The 23,381-nt window shown below is 47.7% G+C and overlaps 1 protein-coding gene across 1 annotated transcript; it reads left to right on the forward strand.

The window, feature by feature from the left end:
- The first annotated feature begins 8,852 nt into the window (after positions 1-8,852).
- On the forward strand, positions 8,853-19,548 carry LOC140375897 (LON peptidase N-terminal domain and RING finger protein 3-like). Its single transcript, XM_072461943.1, has 14 exons — positions 8,853-10,686; positions 11,857-12,190; positions 12,468-12,586; positions 14,131-14,253; positions 15,325-15,426; positions 16,601-16,748; positions 16,898-16,964; positions 17,062-17,176; positions 17,323-17,444; positions 17,556-17,714; positions 17,790-17,952; positions 18,398-18,547; positions 18,625-18,797; positions 18,884-19,548. The coding sequence occupies exons 1-13, from the start codon at positions 10,408-10,410 to the stop codon at positions 18,781-18,783; spliced, it is 2,040 nt and encodes a 679-aa protein (XP_072318044.1). The 5' UTR covers positions 8,853-10,407; the 3' UTR covers positions 18,784-18,797; positions 18,884-19,548.
- The last annotated feature ends 3,833 nt before the right edge of the window (positions 19,549-23,381 follow it).

A 23,381-nucleotide genomic window follows, 5' to 3' on the forward strand; every position in this document is an offset into this window, starting at 1 on the left:
AAGCTCTAAAGACACACCTCAGAGAGTAATAAAGCTCTAAAAACACACCTCAGAGTGTTATAAAGCTCTAAAGACACACCTCAGAGTGAGTGTAATAAAGCTCTAAAGACACACCTCAGAGTATAATAAAGCTCTAAAGACACACCTCAGAGTGTTATAAAGCTCTAAAGACACACCTCAGAGTGTATAAAGCTCTAAAGACACACCTCAGAGTGTAATAAAGCTCTAAAGACACACCTCAGAGTGTAATAAAGCTCTAAAGACACACCTCAGAGTGGTATAAAGCTCTAAAGACACACCTCAGAGTGTAATAAAGCTCTAAAGACACACCTAAGAGTGTAATAAAGCTCTAAAGACACACCTAAGAGTGTATATAGCTCTAAAGACACACCTCAGAGTGTAATAAAGCTCTAAAGACACACCTCAGAGTGTTATAAAGCTCTAAAGACACACCTCAGAGTGTAATAAAGCTCTAAAGACACACCTCAGAGTGTTATAAAGCTCTAAAGACACACCTCAGAGTGTAATGAAGCTCTATAGACACACCTCAGAGTGTAATAAAGCTCTAAAGACACACCTCAGAGTGTATAAAGCTCTAAAGACACACCTCAGAGTGTAATAAAGCTCTAAAGACACACCTCAGAGTGTAATAAAGCTCTAAAGACACACCTCAGAGTGTAATAAAGCTATAAAGACAAACTTCAGAGTGTAATAAAGCTCTAAAGACACACCTCAGAGTGTAATAAAGCTCTAAAGACACACCTCAGAGTGTATATAGCTCTAAAGACACACCTCAGAGTGGTATAAAGCTCTAAAGACACACCTCAGAGTGTTATAAAGCTCTAAAGACACACCTCAGAGTGGTATAAAGCTCTAAAGACACACCTCAGAGTGTAATAAAGCTCTAAAGACACACCTCAGAGTGTATATAGCTCTAATGACACACCTAAGAGTGTATATAGCGCTAAAGACACACCTCAGAGTGTAATAAAGCTCTAAAGACACACCTCAGAGTGTTATAAAGCTCTAAAGACACACCTCAGAGTGTAATAAAGCTCTAAAGACACACCTCAGAGTGTAATAAAGCTCTAAAGACACACCTCAGAGTGTAATAAAGCTCTAAAGACACACCTCAGAGTGTATATAGCTCTAAAGACACACCTCAGAGTGTAATAAAGCTCTAAAGACACACCTCAGAGTGTAATAAAGCTCTCAAGACACACCTCAGAGTGTAATAAAGCTCTAAAGACACACCTCAGAGTGTAATAAAGCTCTAAAGACACACCTCAGAGTGAGTGTAATAAAGCTCTAAAGACACACCTCAGAGTATAATAAAGCTCTAAAGACACACCTCAGAGTTTATAAAGCTCTAAAGACACACCTCAGAGTGTAATAAAGCTCTAAAGACACACCTCAGAGTGTAATAAAGCTCTATAGACACACCTCAGAGTGTAATAAAGCTCTAAAGACACACCTCAGAGTGTAATAAAGCTCTAAAGACACACCTCAGAGTGTAATAAAGCTCTAAAGACACACCTCAGAGTGTAATAAAGCTCTAAAGACACACCTCAGAGTGTATATAGCTCTAAAGACACACCTCAGAGTGTATTTAGCTCTAAAGACACACCTCAGAGTGTAATAAAGCTCTAAAGACACACATCAGAGTGTATATAGCTCTAAAGACACACATCAGAGTGTAATAAAGCTCTAAAGACACACCTCAGAGTGTTATAAAGCTCTAAAGACACACCTCAGAGTGTATAAAGCTCTAAAGACACACCTCAGAGTTTATAAAGCTCTAAAGACACACCTCAGAGCGGTATAAAGCTCTAAAGACACACCTCAGAGTTTATAAAGCTCTAAAGACACACCTCAGAGCGGTATAAAGCTCTAAAGACACACCTCAGAGTTTATAAAGCTCTAAAGACACACCTCAGAGTTTATAAAGCTCTAAAGACACACCTCAGAGTGGTATAAAGCTCTAAAGACACACCTCAGAGTTTATAAAGCTCTAAAGACACACCTCAGAGCGGTATAAAGCTCTAAAGACACACCTCAGAGCGGTATAAAGCTCTAAAGACACACCTCAGAGTTTATAAAGCTCTAAAGACACACCTCAGAGTTTATAAAGCTCTAAAGACACACCTCAGAGCGGTATAAAGCTCTAAAGCCATCATATCCCTGATACAAAAAAAGTGAAGGAGCGACTGGACTGTGCCTCATAGAGACTATCGTTTATTCACCTCAATTATGTCCAAAAGAACGGAACAAATCCTCCCAAACTGAATCAGATCAGACACAAGACGACATAAGACCATCTTTACACACAATGAGACAAACACAACTAAACAAAGATTAAAGTGATAAACACATTTAAAATAGATTTAAGTATAAAACATATTGAGGCTCTTTACGATGGTCCAACATGAAGAATTAAATCAATGGTCACATGACTCACTGAGTCTGGAGTGAGGGGTCAGACAGGGCTGTGCTCTGTCCCTCCTGTTGTTCACTCTGTATTTGAACCATTGGCCCAGTTTATGAGACGATGGGAAACAATTTAATGTGTTTCAATTTATGGGACGGAACATGAAATTGCAGATGAAGTTTTATTGTATTTGACCAAACCCAATGTCTAGATACAAATTAAATGTACAAAAAACTGAAATTCTCTCTGTCCAGACTGATTAATGATGGAATAAAACCATCTCTAGATTTATGTGACAAGAAACCTCCAATCTGATTTAAAACTCTACAATGATCAAAAGAAAAAGGGGGCGGGGTTTACCTTGTGTGAAAAATGTCTTTATGTCAGGTGAAATGAGAGTGTTGCTGGTGTGAATGTTCTGCTCAATGGTCTTATACTGAGAGTCATGTGGTGCCGGGGGTTCCTGTACAGTCCGTGGGACTCTGTGTTTGGACCTTGGGACTCTTTATCTGAGAAACAAACAACAACAAAATCCAGAATTATTATAAAATTTGTTCAAATGCCAATTCAATTAATTCAAGTACATTTGACAAATTTGGGCAAAACGTGACTTTTATTGTGAGATTTTGACTTGCTCCTCTGTAGTCCCTCCTCTGTAGTCCCTCTTCTGTAGTTTCTCCTCTGTAGTTCCTCCTCTGTAGTTCCTCCTCTGTAGTCCCTCTTCTGTAGTCCCTCCTCTGTAGTTCCTCCTCTGTAGTCCCTCTTCTGTAGTCCCTCCTCTGTAGTTCCTCCTCTGTAGTCCCTCTTCTGTAGTTTCTCCTCTGTAGTTCCTCCTCTGTAGTTCCTCCTCTGTAGTCCCTCTTCTGTAGTCCCTCCTCTGTAGTTCCTCCTCTGTAGTTCCTCCGCTGTAGTCCCTCTTCTGTAGTTTCTCCTCTGTAGTTCCTCCTCTGTAGTTCCTCCTCTGTAGTCCCTCTTCTGTAGTTTCTCCTCTGTAGTTCCTCCTCTGTAGTTCCTCCTCTGTAGTCCCTCTTCTGTAGTCCCTCCTCTGTAGTCCCTCCTCTGTAGTCCCTCTTCTGTAGTCCCTCTTCTGTAGTCCCTCCTCTGTAGTCCCTCCTCTGTAGTCCCTCTTCTGTAGTTTCTCCTCTGTAGTTCCTCCTCTGTAGTTCCTCCTCTGTAGTCCCTCTTCTGTAGTTTCTCCTCTGTAGTCCCTCCTCTGTAGTTCCTCCTCTGTAGTCCCTCTTCTGTAGTTTCTCCTCTGTAGTTCCTCCTCTGTAGTCCCTCTTCTGTAGTTTCTCCTCTGTAGTTCCTCCTCTGTAGTCCCTCCTCTATAGTCCCTCCTCTGTAGTTCCTCCTCTGTAGTCCCTCTTCTGTAGTTTCTCCTCTGTAGTTCCTCCTCTGTAGTCCCTCCTCTATAGTCCCTCCTCTGTAGTTCCTCCTCTGTAGTCCCTCCTCTGTAGTTCCCCCTCTGTAGTCCCTCCTCTGTAGTTCCTCCTCTATAGTCCCTCCTCTGTAGTTCCTCCTCTGTAGTCCCTCCTCTGTAGTCCCTCCTCGGTATTTCCTCCTCTGTAGTCCCTCCTCTGTTGTCCCTCCTCTGTAGTTCCTCCTCTGTAGTCCCTCCTCTGTAGTTCCTCCTCTATAGTCCCTCCTCTGTAGTTCCTCCTCTGTAGTCCCTCCTCTGTAGTCCCTCCTTTGTAGTTCCTCCTCTGCAGTCCCTCCTCTGTAGTCCCTCCTCTGTAGTTCCTCCTCTGCAGTCCCTCCTCTGTAGTCCCTCCTCTGTAGTCCCTCCTCTGTAGTTCCTCCTCTGTAGTTCCTCCTCTGTAGTCCCTCCTCTGTAGTTCCTCCTCTGTAGTCTCTCCTCTGTAGTTCCTCCTCTGTAGTTCCTCCTCTGTAGTCCCTCTGTAGTTCCTCCTCTGTAGTTCCTCCTCTGTAGTCCCTCCTCTGTAGTTCCTCCTCTGTAGTCCCTCCTCTGTAGTTCCTCCTCTGTAGTTCCTCCTCTGTAGTCCCTCCTCTGTAGTTCCTCCTCTGTAGTCCCTCCTATGTAGTTCCTCCTCTGTAGTTCCTCCTCTGTAGTCCCTCCTCTGTAGTTCCTCCTCTGTAGTCCCTCCTCTGTAGTTCCTCCTCTGTAGTCCCTCTGTAGTTCCTCCTCTGTAGTTCCTCCTCTGTAGTTCCTCCTCTGTAGTCCCTCTGTAGTTCCTCCTCTGTAGTCCCTCCTCTGTAGTTCCTCCTCTGTAGTTCCTCCTCTGTAGTCCCTCTGTAGTTCCTCCTCTGTAGTTCCTCCTCTGTAGTCCCTCCTCTGTAGTTCCTCCTCTGTAGTTCCTCCTCTGTAGTCCCTCTGTAGTTCCTCCTCTGTAGTTCCTCCTCTGTAGTCCCTCTGTAGTTCCTCCTCTGTAGTTCCTCCTCTGTAGTCCCTCTGTAGTTCCTCCTCTGTAGTTCCTCCTCTGTAGTTCCTCCTCTGTAGTCCCTCCTCTGTAGTTCCTCCTCTGTAGTCCCTCCTCTGTAGTTCCTCCTCTGCAGTCCCTCCTCTGTAGTCCCTCCTCTGTAGTCCCTCCTCTGTAGTTCCTCCTCTGCAGTCCCTCCTCTGTAGTTCCTCCTCTGTAGTCCCTCCTCTGTAGTTCCTCCTCTGTAGTCCCTCCTCTGTAGTTCCTCCTCTGTAGTTCCTCCTCTGTAGTTCCTCCTCTGTAGTCCCTCTGTAGTTCCTCCTCTGTAGTTCCTCCTCTGTAGTCCCTCCTCTGTAGTTCCTCCTCTGTAGTCCCTCTGTAGTTCCTCCTCTGTAGTCCATCCTCTGTAGTTCCTCCTCTGTAGTTCCTCCTCTGTAGTTCCTCCTCTGTAGTCCCTCCTCTGTAGTTCCTCCTCTGTAGTTCCTCCTCTGTAGTCCCTCTGTAGTTCCTCCTCTGTAGTCCATCCTCTGTAGTTCCTCCTCTGTAGTTCCTCCTCTGTAGTTCCTCCTCTGTAGTCCCTCCTCTGTAATTCCTCCTCTGTAGTTCCTCCTCTGTAGTCCCTCTGTAGTTCCTCCTCTGTAGTCCATCCTCTGTAGTTCCTCCTCTGTAGTTCCTCCTCTGTAGTCCCTCCTCTGTAGTTCCTCCTCTGTAGTCCCTCTGTAGTTCCTCCTCTGTAGTCCCTCCTCTGTAGTTCCTCCTGTGTAGTTCCTCCTCTGTAGTCCCTCTGTAGTTCCTCCTCTGTAGTCCATCCTCTGTAGTTCCTCCTCTGTAGTTCCTCCTCTGTAGTCCCTCCTCTGTAGTTCCTCCTCTGTAGTTCCTCCTCTGTAGTTCCTCCTCTGTAGTTCCTCCTCTGTAGACCCTCTGTAGTTCCTCCTCTGTAGTCCCTCCTCTGTAGTTCCTCCTCTGCAGTCCCTCCTCTGTAGTCCCTCCTCTGTAGTCCCTCCTCTGTAGTTCCTCCTCTGCAGTCCCTCCTCTGTAGTTCCTCCTCTGTAGTCCCTCCTCTGTAGTTCCTCCTCTGTAGTCCCTCCTCTGTAGTTCCTCCTCTGTAGTTCCTCCTCTGTAGTTCCTCCTCTGTAGTCCCTCTGTAGTTCCTCCTCTGTAGTCCCTCCTCTGTAGTTCCTCCTCTGTAGTCCCTCTGTAGTTCCTCCTCTGTAGTTCCTCCTCTGTAGTCCCTCCTCTGTAGTTCCTCCTCTGTAGTCCCTCTGTAGTTCCTCCTCTGTAGTCCATCCTCTGTAGTTCCTCCTCTGTAGTTCCTCCTCTGTAGTTCCTCCTCTGTAGTCCCTCCTCTGTAGTTCCTCCTCTGTAGTTCCTCCTCTGTAGTCCCTCTGTAGTTCCTCCTCTGTAGTCCATCCTCTGTAGTTCCTCCTCTGTAGTTCCTCCTCTGTAGTCCCTCCTCTGTAGTTCCTCCTCTGTAGTTCCTCCTCTGTAGTCCCTCTGTAGTTCCTCCTCTGTAGTCCATCCTCTGTAGTTCCTCCTCTGTAGTTCCTCCTCTGTAGTCCCTCCTCTGTAGTTCCTCCTCTGTAGTTCCTCCTCTGTAGTCCCTCTGTAGTTCCTCCTCTGTAGTCCCTCCTCTGTAGTTCCTCCTGTGTAGTTCCTCCTCTGTAGTCCCTCTGTAGTTCCTCCTCTGTAGTCCATCCTCTGTAGTTCCTCCTCTGTAGTTCCTCCTCTGTAGTCCCTCCTCTGTAGTTCCTCCTCTGTAGTTCCTCCTCTGTAGACCCTCTGTAGTTCCTCCTCTGTAGTCCCTCCTCTGTAGTTCCTCCTCTGCTGATGGTAAAGTTCCAGACGAATGCTTTAGAATGTATCGTTATGTCACAGTTACTTAAGCTTCACAAACAGTGATTCATCTGTTTCATAAGAAGAACATTCTGGAGCTGAACATGCGACAGCTGTGGCTTCATTACAGGACTAAACCAGGACTAAACCAGGACTAAACCAGGACTAAACCAGGAATAAACCAGGACTAAACCAGGACTAAACCAAGACTAAACCAGGACTAAACCAGGACTAAACCAAGACTAAACCAGGACTAAACCAGGTCTAAACCAGGACTAAACCAGGACTAAACCAGGTCTAAACCAGGACTAAACCAGGACTAAACCAGGACTAAACCAAGACTAAACCAGGACTAAACCAGGTCTAAACCAGGACTAAACCAGGACTAAACCAGGTCTAAACCAGGAATAAACCAGGACTAAACCAGGACTAAACCCATAGCCTTATTCAAAGATTACAACATAACTTTATTTAATTTGATCTTTAATCCACATTTTTTACTGTAAATGATAAACTCGATATTCAAATTCTTTTGTTCAAAAAGGACGTTCACAGTGTTTGTCCATCGTCCTTTATAACGTGTTTTTATGGACAAAGTCTGTTCATGACGGGGAAAACCGCACGTTATAAAACCTGTTTGTGTTTTGTAACATGTTCCTTATGAAAACGTGCCTAACCAGCCCATGACTGCATAACCAGCCCATAACCAGCCCATAACTGCATAACCAGCCCATAACCAGCCCATGACTGCATAACCAGCCCATAACCAGCCCATAACCAGCCCATAACTGCATAACCAGCCCATAACCAGCCCATAACTGCATAACCAGCCCATAACCAGCCCATAACTGCATAACCAGCCCATAACCAGCCCATGACTGCATAACCAGCCCATAACCAGCCCATAACTGCATAACCAGCCCATAACCAGCCGATAACCAGCCCATAACCAGCCCATAACTGCATAACCAGCCCATAACCAGCCCATAACTGCATAACCAGCCCATAACCAGCCCATAACTGCATAACCAGCCCATAACCAGCCCATAACCAGCCCATAACCAGCCCATAACCAGCCCATAACTGCATAACCAGCCCATAACCAGCCCATAACTGCATAACCAGCCCATAACCAGCCCATAACTGCATAACCAGCCCATAACCAGCCCATGACTGCATAACCAGCCCATAACCAGCCCATAACTGCATAACCAGCCCATAACCAGCCCATGACTGCATAACCAGCCCATAACCAGCCCATAACTGCATAACCAGCCCATAACCAGCCCATGACTGCATAACCAGCCCATAACCAGCCCATGACTGCATAACCAGCCCATAACCAGCCCATAACTGCATAACCAGCCCATAACCAGCCCATGACTGCATAACCAGCCCATAACCAGCCCATAACTGCATAACCAGCCCATAACCAGCCCATGACTGCATAACCAGCCCATAACCAGCCCATAACTGCATAACCAGCCCATAACCAGCCGATAACCAGCCCATAACCAGCCCATAACTGCATAACCAGCCCATAACCAGCCCATAACTGCATAACCAGCCCATAACCAGCCCATAACTGCATAACCAGCCCATAACCAGCCCATAACCAGCCCATAACCAGCCCATAACCAGCCCATAACTGCATAACCAGCCCATAACCAGCCCATAACTGCATAACCAGCCCATAACCAGCCCATAACTGCATAACCAGCCCATAACCAGCCCATGACTGCATAACCAGCCCATAACCAGCCCATGACTGCATAACCAGCCCATAACCAGCCCATAACTGCATAACCAGCCCATAACCAGCCCATAACTGCATAACCAGCCCATAACCAGCCCATGACTGCATAACCAGCCCATAACCAGCCCATAACTGCATAACCAGCCCATGACTGCATAACCAGCCCATAACCAGCCCATAACTGCATAACCAGCCCATGTAGTGTTTCCAGTGCGTGTCCAGTGCGTGTCCAGTGCGTGTCCAGTGCGTGTCCAGTGTGTTGACCTACATCTGCTCTCGCGCGCGCCTCTGTGGGTCAAACGTTGCCCTGGACTCGCGCGACTGTTACGTGTCTGCGTCAGGGTTTTGTAACCGCGTGCGCCGCCGACCAATCACAGCCGCCGACCGGGATCACGTGCTGAGGATTTTACGTAACTCGTTTTTTCCAACTCCGCGGACTCATTCAGAACAACGTCCAGAAGCAGCAAGACAGGGTCAGAGGGACAAGTCCAGCGTTTGTCCAGACACGGGACTAAAGCAGGACTAAACCAGGACTAAAGCAGGACTAAAGCAGGACTAAACCAGCTCTAAACCAGGACTAAACCAGCTCTAAACCAGGACTAAACCAGCTCTAAACCAGGACTAAACCAGCTCTAAACCAGGACTAAACCAGCTCTAAACCAGGACTAAACCAGGACTAAACCAGGTCTAAACCAGGACTAAACCAGCTCTAAACCAGGACTAAACCAGCTCTAAACCAGGACTAAACCAGGACTAAACCAGGACTAAACCAGCTCTAAAGCAGGACTAAAGCAGGACTAAACCAGGTCTAAACCAGGACTAAACCAGCTCTAAACCAGGTCTAAACCAGGACTAAAGCAGGACTAAAGCAGGACTAAACCAGCTCTAAACCAGGACTAAACCAGCTCTAAACCAGCTCTAAACCAGGACTAAACCAGGACTAAAGCAGGACTAAACCAGCTCTAAACCAGGACTAAACCAGCTCTAAACCAGGACTAAAGCAGGACTAAACCAGCTCTAAACCAGGTCTAAACCAGGACTAAAGCAGGACTAAACCAGCTCTAAACCAGGACTAAACCAGGACTAAACCAGGACTAAAGCAGGACTAAACCAGCTCTAAACCAGGACTAAACCAGGACTAAACCAGGACTAAAGCAGGACTAAACCAGCTCTAAACCAGGACTAAACCAGCTCTAAAGCAGGACTAAACCAGGACTAAAGCAGGACTAAAGCAGGACTAAACCAGCTCTAAACCAGGACTAAACCAGCTCTAAACCAGGACTAAACCAGCTCTAAACCAGGACTAAACCAGGACTAAACCAGGACTAAACCAGGACTAAAGCAGGACTAAAGCAGGACTAAACCAGCTCTAAACCAGGACTAAACCAGCTCTAAACCAGGACTAAACCAGCTCTAAACCAGGACTAAACCAGGACTAAACCAGGACTAAACCAGCTCTAAAGCAGGACTAAAGCAGGACTAAACCAGGTCTAAACCAGGACTAAACCAGCTCTAAACCAGGTCTAAACCAGGACTAAAGCAGGACTAAAGCAGGACTAAACCAGCTCTAAACCAGGACTAAACCAGCTCTAAACCAGCTCTAAACCAGGACTAAACCAGGACTAAAGCAGGACTAAACCAGCTCTAAACCAGGACTAAACCAGCTCTAAACCAGGACTAAAGCAGGACTAAACCAGCTCTAAACCAGGTCTAAACCAGGACTAAAGCAGGACTAAACCAGCTCTAAACCAGGACTAAACCAGGACTAAACCAGGACTAAAGCAGGACTAAACCAGCTCTAAACCAGGACTAAACCAGGACTAAACCAGGACTAAAGCAGGACTAAACCAGCTCTAAACCAGGACTAAACCAGCTCTAAAGCAGGACTAAACCAGCTCTAAAGCAGGACTTAACCAGGACTAAACCAGGACTAAACCCGCACTAAAGGCTCGGGGACAGAAATGCCGCGTTACGACACAACCGTCTGTCGTAACCGTTAAAAAGCTCCGGTGATGGAGGCGGAGAGCGCCGTGATGCTGCAGCTCGCCGCGGACGCGTTCCAGGCGCAGAACTTTGACTTGGCGGCGGAGATCTACGAGTGCGAGGCGGCGGGCGCCCGGGACGCGCGCGGCCGCCGCGAGCTCACGGTGCGGCGGGCGGACGCGCTCGCCTTCGCCGGGAAGTTCACGGAAGCCTTCGGCGTTTACCGGCGCGCGGCGGAGGCTGAGCGGCTCCAGCCCGCGCAGCTCGACCGGCTCGTGGAGTGTCTGCGGGAGGGCATCCGGGCTCAGGTGAGGCGCGGTGACGTCATGACGGGGTTAAAGGGGATTCTGTGACAAAAGTGTCTCAAAAACAGCTTCAAGACTTTGATCTTTTCTTCTGCAAATGTTGAGATGGAACTTCACTTTTTCTTTGTTTAACCTCAAACTGCACAAACTTGATGTGAAAAGCGTCCATTTGAATCATCTAAACAGTTCAAGTGGACAATAAAGCATTATTTTATCTTATATATATATTATAACTCGCACCGTCACTAAAGAGTTTTAAAACTCCATCTCAAAAGGATTTGAATCTGTTTTACCTGATTATTTCTATTATTGTTTGAGCCCAGTTTAATTTGGTCCGTTTAGTCCCGGTTTAGTCCCGGTTTATTCTCCGTTTAGTCCCGGTTTAGTCCCGGTTTAGTCCCGGTTTACTCTCCGTTTAGTCCCGGTTTAGTCCCGGTTTAGTCCCGGTTTAGTCCCAGTTTACTCTCGGTTTAGTCTTGTTTTATCCAATCACAAGTTATTTTTACACTTACAAAACACTTTAAATATGAATATAATACAAATAAAATCACATGTATTATAACTGACAAATCACAAACTCAATAAATCCACAACAACTTTTAATCGTGACGATTTTAGACACAAAAAGTGTCCAAAAAGTTTAGGTTTGAACAGTAAGAAAATAAAGGTTTTACTTTTGCTTTGTTGTGTGTCAATAATATTATATAATATAATATCATTTAATATAATATAATAAAATACAATTTAATACAATTTAATATAATATAATATAATTTAATATAAGTTAATTTAATTCAATTTAATTTAATATAATATAATATAATTTTATATAATATAATATAATATAATTTTATATTATGATATAATATAATTTTATTTAATATAGTACAATTTAATATAATATAATATAATTTAATATAATATAATATAATATAATTTTATATAATTTAATATAATATAATTTAATATAATATAATATAATATAATTTAATATAATATAATTTAATATAATATAATTTAATATAATATAATATAATTTAATATAATATAATTTAATATAATATAACATAACATGGGGAGGTTTCCTCTCTCAATAATGGAAGACACTGTGACATTGTGACACGTGCACACACATGTCTGGGAGGGCATCTGACTCACTGCCCCCCCCTCCAGGGCCCCAGACCCTCGGCGGCCCCCGGCTCTTCCGGCTCTTCCGTCTCGTGCCGCCTCTGCCTCAGCTTCCTGTTTGAGCCGGCGACTCTCCCGTGCGGACACAGCTGTTGTAAGAAGTGCCTGGAGCGAGAGCGCCCCCTGCAGTGTCGCCAGTGCGGGCGGGAGGCGGGGCCCGGCGACGCCCACCGGGTCAACGTGATGCTGTCGGCGGCGCTCGCCAAACTGTACCCGGAGCTGCAGCGCGCCGGGCGACTGCGCAGAGAGGGCAACGCTCTGTACGGCCAGAAGAGGCCGGACGAAGCGCTGCAGAAGTACAAGCAGGCCATCCTGAACGGTGAGGGGCCGCTTAGCACGCTTAGCACGCTTAGCACGCTTTATACACCTTTACACACCTTAACCCTGGTCTAACCCTGGTTCCTGGTCTAACCCTGGTCCCTGGTCTAGTCCCTGGTTCCTGGTCTAACCCTGGTCCCTGGTCTAGTCCCTGGTTCCTGGTCTAACCCTGGTCCCTGGTCTAGTCCCTGGTTCCTGGTCTAACCCTGGTCCCTGGTCTAGTCCCTGGTTCCTGGTCTAATCCTGGTTCCTGGTCTAACCCTGGTTCCTGTCTGCAGCTCCTGGGGACCACCTCCTCTTCAATAATCGCTCTCAGATTCACTCGGCGCTGAAACACCTGGACCAGGCTCTGAGCGACGCCCACATGGCCGTCGCCCTCAAACCTCAGTGGCCAAAGGTACCAGTCCCCGTGTGTGAGAACCTTTAGTCCCCGTGTGTGAGAACCTTTAGTCCCCATTTGTGAGAACCTTTAGTCCCTGTGTGTGAGAACCTTTAGTCCCCGTGTGTGAGAACCTTTAGTCCCCATGTGTGAGAACCTTTAGTCCCCGTGTGTGAGAACCTTTAGTCCCTGTGTCTGAGAACCTTTAGTCCCTGTGTCTGAAAACCTTTAGTCCCTGTGTCTGAGAACCTTTAGTCCCTGTCTCTGAGAACCTTTAGTCCCTGTGTCTGAGAACCTTTAGTCCCTGTCTCTGAGAACCTTTAGTCCCTGTGTCTGAGAACCTTTAGTCCCTGTCTCTGAGAACCTTTAGTCCATGTGTCTGAGAACCTTTAGTCCCTGTCTCTGAGAACCTTTAGTCCCTGTGTCTGAGAACCTTTAGTCCCTGTCTCTGAGAACCTTTAGTCCCTGTGTCTGAGAACCTTTAGTCCCTGTCTCTGAGAACCTTTAGTCCATGTGTCTGAGAACCTTTAGTCCCTGTGTCTGAGAACCTTTAGTCCCTGTGTCTGAGAACCTTTAGTCCCTGTCTCTGAGAACCTTTAGTCCCTGTGTCTGAGAACCTTTAGTCCCTGTCTCTGAGAACCTTTAGTCCATGTGTCTGAGAACCTTTAGTCCCTGTGTCTGAGAACCTTTAGTCCATGTGTCTGAGAACCTTTAGTCCCCGTGTCTGAGAACCTTTAGTCCCCAGTCCCCCTGTCTGAGAACCTTTAGTCCCCAGTCCCCCTGTCTGAGAACCTTTAGTCCCTGTGTCTGAGAATTTTTTGTCCCCAGTCCCCCTGTCTGAAAACCTTTAGTCCCCAGTCCCCATGTCTGAACCTTTAGTCCCTGTGTGTGAGAACCTTTAGTCCCTGTGTGTGAGAACCTTTAGTCCCCTGTGTGAGAACCTTTAGTCCCCTGTGTGAGAACCTTTAGTCCCCTGTGTGAGAACCTTTAGTCCCCTGTGTGAGAACCTTTAGTCCCCTGTGTGAGAACCTTTAGTCCCCTGTGTGAGAACCTTTAGTCCCCTGTGTGAGAACCTTTAGTCCCTGTGTCTGAGAACCTTTAGTCCCTGTCTCTGAGAACCTTTAGTCCATGTGTCTTAGAACCTTTAGTCCATGTGTCTGAGAACCTTTAGTCCCCGTGTCTGAGAACCTTTAGTCCCCAGTCCCCCTGTCTGAGAACCTTTAGTCCCCAGTCCCCCTGTCTGAGAACCTTTAGTCCCCAGTCCCCATGTCTGAACCTTTAGTCCCTGTGTGTGAGAACCTTTAGTCCCTGTGTGTGAGAACCTTTAGTCCCCTGTGTGAGAACCTTTAGTCCCCTGTGTGAGAACCTTTAGTCCCCTGTGTGAGAACCTTTAGTCCCCTGTGTGAGAACCTTTAGTCCCCTGTGTGAGAACCTTTAGTCCCCGTGTGTGAGAACCTTTAGTCCCCTGTGTGAGAACCTTTAGTCCCCTGTGTGAGAACCTTTAGTCCCCGTGTGTGAGAACCTTTAGTTCCTGCGGTGGCTCATGTCTCTGTGTGTTTCAGGGTCACATGAGGAAGGCTCAGGTTCTCGTGTCTCTCGGTCGTTCTGAAGAAGCTTTAGAAGAATATCTGACCTGCCTCAGTCTGGAACCTGAATGTGGAGCAGCCCGAACCGAGGCCCAGAAGGTACACACCTGTTTAGTCCTGGTTTAGTCCTGTTTAGTCCTGGTTTAGTCCTGTTTAGTCCTGTTTAGTCCTGGTTTAGTCCTGTTTAGTCCTGTTTAGTCCTGGTTTAGTCCTGTTTAGTCCTGTTTAGTCCTGGTTTAGACCTGGTTTAGTCCTGGTTTAGTCCTGTTTAGTCCTGGTTTAGTCCTGGTTTAGACCTGGTTTAGTCCTGGTTTAGTCCTGGTTTAGTCCTGGTTTAGTCCTGTTTAGTCCTGTTTAGTCCTGTTTAGTCCTGTTTAGTCCTGGTTTAGTCCTGTTTAGTCCTGTTTAGTCCTGGTTTAGACCTGGTTTAGTCCTGGTTTAGTCCTGTTTAGTCCTGGTTTAGTCCTGGTTTAGTCCTGGTTTAGTCCTGTTTAGTCCTGTTTAGTCCTGTTTAGTCCTGGTTTAGTCCTGGTTTAGTCCTGTTTAGTCCTGTTTAGTCCTGTTTAGTCCTGTTTAGTCCTGGTTTAGTCCTGGTTTAGTCCGGTTTAGTCCTGGTTTAGTCCTGGTTTAGTCCTGGTTTAGTCCTGTTTAGTCCTGTTTAGTCCTGTTTAGTCCTATTTAGTCCTGTTTAGTCCTGGTTTAGTCCTGTTTAGTCCTATTTAGTCCTGTTTAGTCCTGGTTTAGTCCGGTTTAGTCCTGGTTTAGTCCTGGTTTAGTCCTGTTTAGTCCTATTTAGTCCTGCTTTAGTCCTGGTTTAGTCCTGTTTAGTCCTATTTAGTCCTGTTTAGTCCTATTTAGTCCTGGTTTAGTCCTGGTTTAGTCCTGTTTAGTCCTATTTAGTCCTATTTAGTCCTGCTTTAGTCCTGGTTTAGTCCTGGTTTAGTCCTGTTTAGTCCTGTTTAGTCCTGGTTTAGTCCTGTTTAGTCCTATTTAGTCCTGGTTTAGTCCTGGTTTAGTCCTGTTTAGTCCTGGTTTAGTCCTGGTTTAGACCTGGTTTAGTCCTGGTTTAGTCCTGGTTTAGTCCTGGTTTAGTCCTGGTTTAGACCTGGTTTAGTCCTGGTTTAGTCCTGGTTTAGTCCTGGTTTAGTCCTGACTCTGTGTCCTCTTCAGCTCCTCAGTGAGATCCTGGCTCCAGTCTCAGACCAGGTTCTGGACCACAGTGGGACTCTGACCTCCAGAACTCTCCTGAAGAACTCCACCGCTCTGCTCCAGGTGAGGCCAGCTCCAGGTTCCTCAGGTTCCTCATGTTCCTCAGGTTCCTCAGGTTCCTCAGGTTCCTCATGTTCCTCAGGTTCCTCAGGTTCCTCATGTTCCTCAGGTTCCTCAGGTTCCTCATGTTCCTCAGGTTCCTCAGGTTCCTCAGGTTCCTCAGGTTCCACATGTTCCTCAGGTTCCTCAGGTTCCTCATGTTCCTCAGGTTCCTCAGGTTCCTCAGGTTCCTCATGTTCCTCAGGTTCCTCAGGTTCCTCAGGTTCCTCATGTTCCTCAGGTTCCTCAGGTTCCTCAGGTTCCACATGTTCCTCAGGTTCCTCAGGTTCCTCAGGTTCCACATGTTCCTCAGGTTCCTCAGGTTCCTCATGTTCCTCAGGTTCCTCAGGTTCCTCATGTTCCTCAGGTTCCTCAGGTTCCACATGTTCCTCAGGTTCCTCAGGTTCCTCATGTTCCTCAGGTTCCTTAGGTTCCTCATGTTCCTCAGGTTCCTCATGTTCCTCAGGTTCCACATGTTCCTCAGGTTCCTCAGGTTCCTCAGGTTCCTCATGTTCCTCAGGTTCCTCAGGTTCCTCAGGTTCCTCATGTTCCTCAAGTTCCTCAGGTTCCACATGTTCCTCAGGTTCCTCAGGTTCCTCAGGTTCCACATGTTCCTCAGGTTCCTCATGTTCCTCAGGTTCCTTAGGTTCCTCATGTTCATCAGGTTCCTCATGTTCCTCAGGTTCCACATGTTCCTCAGGTTCCTCAGGTTCCTCATGTTCCTCAGGTTCCTCAGGTTCCTCAGGTTCCTCATGTTCCTCAGGTTCCTCAGGTTCCACATGTTCCTCAGGTTCCTCAGGTTCCTCAGGTTCCTCATGTTCCTCAGGTTCCACATGTTCCTCAGGTTCCTCATGTTCCTCAGGTTCCTTAGGTTCCTCATGTTCCTCATGTTCCTCAGGTTCCTCAGGTTCCTCATGTTCCTCAGGTTCCACATGTTCCTCAGGTTCCTCACGTTCCTCATGTTCCTCAGGTTCCTCAGGTTCCACATGTTCCTCAGGTTCCTCATGTTCCTCAGGTTCCTCAGGTTCCACATGTTCCTCAGGTTCCTCATGTTCCTCAGGTTCCTTAGGTTCCTCATGTTCCTCAGGTTCCTCCTGAACAGAAAGAACTAACTCTGCTTCTTCCTGATCCGTGTCAGGGCGACTCCGCAGACCTGTGGGCGTGTCCTGGGAGGTCGGACAGGTCAAAGGTCACGGGTCACGTGGAGGCGGGGCTTCTCAAACGTAAACGCCGCTGTTCAGACACAGAAGACGAGGAAACAGAGGAGAAGAAGAGAGCGAAGACAGGTAAGAAAAGACTAAACCAGGACTAAACCAGGTCTAAAACGGGACTAAACCAGGTCTAAACCAGGACTAAACCAGGACTAAAACAGGACTAAACCAGGACTAAACCAGGACTAAACCCTGTGTTCACGTGTCTTCTCTCTGGTCCACAGTGAGTCCAGGTCCAGAGGCCTCGGGGACGTTAGACTTGATGGACGTGGAGTGTTCTTTGTGCATGAGGTCAGTCCTTTTGTCCTTTTGTCCCAAACGTCTCCACTTTTTAGTTCTTTTCCAGGCGTGGAGACTAAAACAGCCTCTTGTTCTTTTCTCCTCTCAGGTTGTTCTTAGAGCCGGTGACCACGCCCTGTGGCCACACCTTCTGTCTGCAGTGTCTGGAGAGATGTCTGGACCACAACCCCAAGTGTCCACTGTGCAAGGAGGAGCTGTCCGAGGTGCTGAGCCCTGACTGTTCCTCCTGTTTCCTCCTTTTAACCCCGTGTTCCTCTGGTTCCTCTGGTTCCTCTGGTTCCTCTGGTTCCTCCTCACCGCTCCTCGCGTTTCCTCATTTTAACCCCGTGTTCCTCTGGTTCCTCCTCAGTTCCTGGAGCAGAGACAGTTCAGCCGGACGCTTCTGATGGAGGAACTCATCTCCAAACATCTGCCCTCAGAACTCACGGAGCGGCAGAAGATCCACCAGGAGGAGATGGACGAGCTCTCCAAGTAAGACACTGAGCGGGTTCTGAGCGGGTCCTGAGCAGGTCCTGAGCGGGTCCTGAGCGGGTCCTGAGCGGGTCCTGAGCAGGTTCTGAGCAGGTGTTCCTCTCTCCTCAGCTTGAACAGGAGCGTGCCGATCTTCGTGTGCACCATGGCGTTCCCCACCGTGCCGTGTCCGCTGCACATCTTCGAGCCGTGCTACAGGCTCATGATCCGGCGCTGCATGGAGACCGGGACCAACCGCTTCGGGATGTGCCTGGAGGACAAGCTCAAGGGGTGCGTCGCCGCGGGCAACCGCACAGCCCCGCCTCACCCGCTCGATCCTCACGTCTTCCCTCTCGTCCTCCGCAGGTTCGCAGACTTCGGGTGTCTTCTGGAGATCCGGGACGTGAAGTTCTTCTCGGACGGGCGCTCGGTGGTGAACACCGTCGGCATGAGACGCTTCAGAGTCGTCCAGCACCGCGAGCGGGACGGCTACAACACGGCCGACATCGAGTACCTGGAGGACCTCAAGGTACTGGCCCCGGACTGGACTAAACCAGGTCTAAACCAGGACTAACCAGGACTAAACCAGGACTAAACCAGGACTAAACCAGGACTAACCAGGACTAAACCAGGACTAACCAGGACTAAACCAGGACTAAACCAGGACTAAACCAGGACTAACCAGGACTAACCAGGACTAAACCAGGTCTAAACCAGGTCTAAACCAGGACTAAACCAGGACTAACCAGGACTAACCAGGTCTAAACCAGGTCTAAACCAGGTCTAAACCAGGACTAACCAGGACTAAACCAGGTCTAAACCAGGTCTAAACCAGGACTAACCAGGACTAAACCAGGACTAAACCAGGACTAAACCAGGTCTAAACCAGGACTAAACCAGGTCTAAACCAGGACTAAACCAGGACTAAACCAGGACTAAACCAGGTCTAAAGCAGGTCTCTCTGTCTTCTGCAGGTAGAGGGCGCTGCAGAGCTGGAGCTGCAGAAGCTCCATGACTTGGTCTACGATCTGGGCGTGGTCTGGGTCAACTCCCTGAAGCTGGAGCAGAAAGAGCGGATCGAGGGACACTTTGGACCAATGCCTCCCAAAGAGCTGGAGATTCAGGTCAGACATGAGTCAGAGGAGCTCCTCAGCCAGATGTTTGGAGCAGAGCGTCTCTAACACTTGGTTTGTCTCTGCAGACGAGTCCAAACGGCCCGTCCTGGTGCTGGTGGCTCCTGGCCGTTCTCCCGCTCGAGGGCCGCGCCCAGCTGCCGTTCCTCGCCCTCACGTCGCTCAAGGACCGGCTCTCGGGGCTGCGCAAGGTCCTGCTCTTCATGTCCCGCAGCAGACAGAGGTGAAGGTCCTCCTGAAGGTCCTCCTGAAGGTCCTCCTGACTAGTGAAGTTCCTCCTGAAGGTCCTCCTGAAGGTCCTCCTGAAGGTCCTCCTGACTCGTGAAGGTCCTCCTGAAGGTCCTCCTGAAGGTCCTCCTGAAGCTCCTCGTGATGGTCCTCCTGAAGGTCCTCCTGAAGGTCCTCCTGAAGCTCCTCGTGATGGTCCTCCTGAAGGTCCTCCTGAAGGTCCTCCTGAAGCTCCTCGTGATGGTCCTCCTGAAGGTCCTCCTGAAGGTCCTCCTGAAGCTCCTCGTGATGGTCCTCCTGAAGGTCCTCCTGAAGGTCCTCCTGAAGGTCCTCCTGAAGGTCCCCTTGAAGGCCCTGGAGGCCCTCAGAGGCCTCCACACCACACGACCAAACCTCATCCCGTTTCTTCCGTTAACGCACAAAAACAACGGTTTTGACTTCGGCTGAATCCAGAATCTTCCACGTTTGTCGCAGAAGAACATGATCTTCTCATGAAACTCTCACTAACTCTTTATTTCACTGAGAGCTGCTCATTTGCATATGTTTAAATATGTTAATGATCTTAATCATGTCTTATTCATGTTCGGAGAAGGTTCCAATCAGTATCTACTTAATAACACTGTTATTACCACTATAAAACCAGCAAGCGGCATTGAAGGGCCCGCGCCACGCAACAGTCTAAACCAGGACTAAACCAGGACTAAACCTGGACTAAACCTGGACTAAACCTGGACTAAACCAGGTCTAAACCAGGTCTAAACCAGGACTAAACCAGGACTAAACCAGGACTAAACCAGGACTAAACCAGGACTAAACCAGGTCTAAACCAGGACTAAACCTGGACTAAACCAGGTCTAAACCAGGTCTAAACCAGGACTAAACCAGGACTAAACAGGTCTAAACCAGGACTAAACCAGGACTAAACCAGGACTAAACCAGGACTAAACCAGGACTAAACCAGGTCTAAACCAGGTCTAAACCAGGACTAAACCAGGACTAAACAGGTCTAAACCAGGTCTAAACCAGGTCTAAACCAGGACTAAACCAGGACTAAACAGGTCTAAACCAGGACTAAACCAGGACTAAACCTGGACTAAACCAGGACTAAACCAGGTCTAAACCAGGTCTAAACCAGGACTAAACCAGGACTAAACAGGTCTAAACCAGGTCTAAACCAGGACTAAACCAGGACTAAACCAGGACTAAACAGGTCTAAACCAGGACTAAACCAGGTCTAATTTGTATAATAATATAATATGCAAATGAGCAGCTGACGAGATGATTAAATTCAGCATAAAATAAAATCCACAAATGTTTTCAAGGTTCAACTTTAACTTTTCTTAAACTAAAAGAGAAAATGTGAAATCAGTTTTTTACGACCAAATTTGAAAAAAAACGATCAAATGTTTGTGACTAAAATATCTCTAAATTGTCTTCCCCTTTTTCTAACTTTGACATTCTTGTTTTTTCGTTTGTGACACTTTTATTTATTTGATGTAATTTATGTATTTTAAAGTTTACATTTCATACGTCAAAAGTGACTTTTTCCAAAGTTAATTCAGATTTTTATTGTTTTATTGAACATATTTAACAGAACGACTCAAAACCTCTTTTTTGTTCTTTTCTTCCACCTTTTGAGGAGAAAACGAAATTCTCTCGTGTTTTTGGTCAAATGCAGTAAAATCGTGGCCTTTTCATGTTTATTTATGTTTTATTTGATGTTTTATGTTTTTTATATTGAAATGTTTCGTTTTTACCACTTTTTGTGCTTCACTTTGTGTTTTTACAAATGTCGTTTTCAAAAACAAAACTAAATTACAAAAACATTTAAATTCTGAAACAAGAGAAGCTTTTGTTTTGAAAGGATTTGTAAAGTTTGGTTTAAACTTGATGCCCTTCCTCTATCCAGACTAAACCAGGACTAAACCAGGACTAAACCAGGACTAAAGCAGGACTAAAGCAGGACTAAAGCACTAAAGCAGGACTAAAGCACTAAAGCAGGACTAAAGCAGGACTAAAGCAGGACTAAAGCAGGACTAAAGCAGGACTAAAGCAGGACTAAAGCACTAAAGCAGGACTAAAGCAGGACTAAAGCAGGACTAAAGCACTAAAGCAGGACTAAAGCAGGACTAAAGCAGGACTAAAGCAGGACTAAAGCAGGACTAAAGCAGGACTAAAGCACTAAAGCAGGACTAAAGCAGGACTAAAGCAGGACTAAAGCACTAAAGCAGGACTAAAGCAGGACTAAAGCAGGACTAAAGCACTAAAGCAGGTCTGAACCAGGACTAAACCAGGACTAAAGGACTAAACCAGGACTAAACCAGGACTAAAGGACTAAACCAGGACTAAAGGACTAAACCAGTTGGTGTCAAAGGGAACCTGTGACTTTTTGTGCCTTACGTTGTATTTCTTCCACATTTTTTTGGAGAAAAGTTATAAATCCATGTTTTTCTGGAGCCGCTGCAGCGTAAGTGCGTTTGGCATCATTTTTGCACTTTCATCAAGAAATATGAATAAAAGAGAGAAATAAAAACTCAAACTGGCTTTTGTGCTTCTTATTTAATATTTTTAAGTATAATAAATGTTTGTGATGAATGAACAGCACGTTTTCTCTGGACTCTGGTCTCTGGTCTCTGGACTCTGGTCTCTGGACTCTGGACTCTGGACTCTGGACTCTGGACTCTGGTCTCTGGACTCTGGACTCTGGACTCTGGACTCTGGACTCTGGACTCTGGTCTCTGGTCTCTGGTCTCTGGTCTCTGGACTCTGGTCTCTGGACTCTGGACTCTGGACTCTGGACTCTGGACTCTGGTCTCTGGACTCTGGTCTCTGGACTCTGGACTCTGGACTCTGGACTCTGGACTCTGGTCTCTGGTCTCTGGACTCTGGACTCTGGACTCTGGACTCTGGACTCTGGTCTCTGGTCTCTGGTCTCTGGTCTCTGGACTCTGGACTCTGGACTCTGGACTCTGGTCTCTGGACTCTGGTCTCTGGACTCTGGACTCTGGACTCTGGACTCTGGACTCTGGTCTCTGGACTCTGGTCTCTGGACTCTGGACTCTGGACTCTGGACTCTGGACTCTGGTCTCTGGTCTCTGGTCTCTGGTCTCTGGACTCTGGACTCTGGACTCTGGACTCTGGACTCTGGACTCTGGTCTCTGGACTCTGGTCTCTGGACTCTGGACTCTGGTCTCTGGTCTCTGGACTCTGGACTCTGGACTCTGGACTCTGGTCTCTGGACTCTGGTCTCTGGTCTCTGGTCTCTGGTCTCTGGTCTCTGGACTCTGGACTCTGGACTCTGGACTCTGGACTCTGGTCTCTGGACTCTGGTCTCTGGACTCTGGACTCTGGACTCTGGACTCTGGACTCTGGACTCTGGACTCTGGTCTCTGGTCTCTGGACTCTGGACTCTGGTCTCTGGTCTCTGGAGTCTGGTCTCTGGACTCTGGTCTCTGGAGTCTGGTCTCTGGACTCTGGACTCTGGACTCTGGTCTCTGGAGTCTGGTCTCTGGACTCTGGTCTCTGGACTCTGGTCTCTGGACTCTGGACTCTGGTCTCTGGACTCTGGTCTCTGGACTCTGGTCTCTGGACTCTGGACTCTGGACTCTGGACTCTGGACTCTGGTCTCTGGGTCAGTCTGTGTCTGGACGTCCCACAGGATCCTGGTTGTTCTCTGCACAGATGTCCAGCCTCTTGTCCAGTCCCTTGTCCAGTCCCTAGTCCAGTTCCTTGTCCAGTCCCTTGTCCAGTCCCTTGTCCAGTTCCTTGTCTAGTCCCTTGTCCAGTCCCTTGTCCAGCCTCTTGTCCAGTCCCTTGTCCAGTTCCTTGTCCAGCCTCTTGTCCAGTCCCTTGTCCAGCCTCTTGTCCAGCCTCTTGTCCAGTCCCTTGTCCAGCATCTTGTCCAGTTCCTTGTCCAGCCTCTTGTCCAGTCCCTTGTCCAGTCCCTTGTCCAGCCTATTGTCCAGTCCCTTGTCCAGTCCCTTGTCCAGTCCCTTGTCCAGCATCTTGTCCAGTCCCTTGTCCAGCCTCTTGTCCAGCCTCTTGTCTAGTCCCTTGTCCAGCCTCTTGTCCAGTCCCTTGTCCAGTCCCTAGTCCAGTTCCTTGTCCAGTCCCTTGTCCAGTCCCTTGTCCAGTCCCTTGTCCAGTTCCTTGTCTAGTCCCTTGTCCAGTCCCTTGTCCAGCCTCTTGTCCAGTTCCTTGTCCAGCCTCTTGTCCAGTCCCTTGTCCAGTTCCTTGTCCAGCCTCTTGTCCAGTCCCTTGTCCAGCCTCTTGTCCAGCCTCTTGTCCAGTCCCTTGTCCAGTCCCTTGTCCAGCATCTTGTCCAGTTCCTTGTCCAGCCTCTTGTCCAGTCCCTTGTCCAGTCCCTTGTCCAGCCTATTGTCCAGTCCCTTGTCCAGCCTATTGTCCAGTCCCTTGTCCAGTCCCTTGTCCAGCATCTTGTCCAGTCCCTTGTCCAGCCTCTTGTCCAGCCTCTTGTCTAGTCCCTTGTCCAGCCTCTTGTCCAGTCCCTAGTCCAGTTCCTTGTCCAGTCCCTTGTCTAGCATCTTGTCCAGTCCCTTGTCCAGCCTCTTGTCCAGTCCCTTGTCCAGTTCCTTGT

This window comes from Eucyclogobius newberryi, unplaced genomic scaffold, assembly GCF_026437365.1.
Source record: "Eucyclogobius newberryi isolate DKJ021-1_F unplaced genomic scaffold, fEucNew1.0.hap1 SCAF_351, whole genome shotgun sequence".
Classification (NCBI taxonomy): Eukaryota; Metazoa; Chordata; class Actinopteri; order Gobiiformes; family Gobiidae; genus Eucyclogobius; species Eucyclogobius newberryi.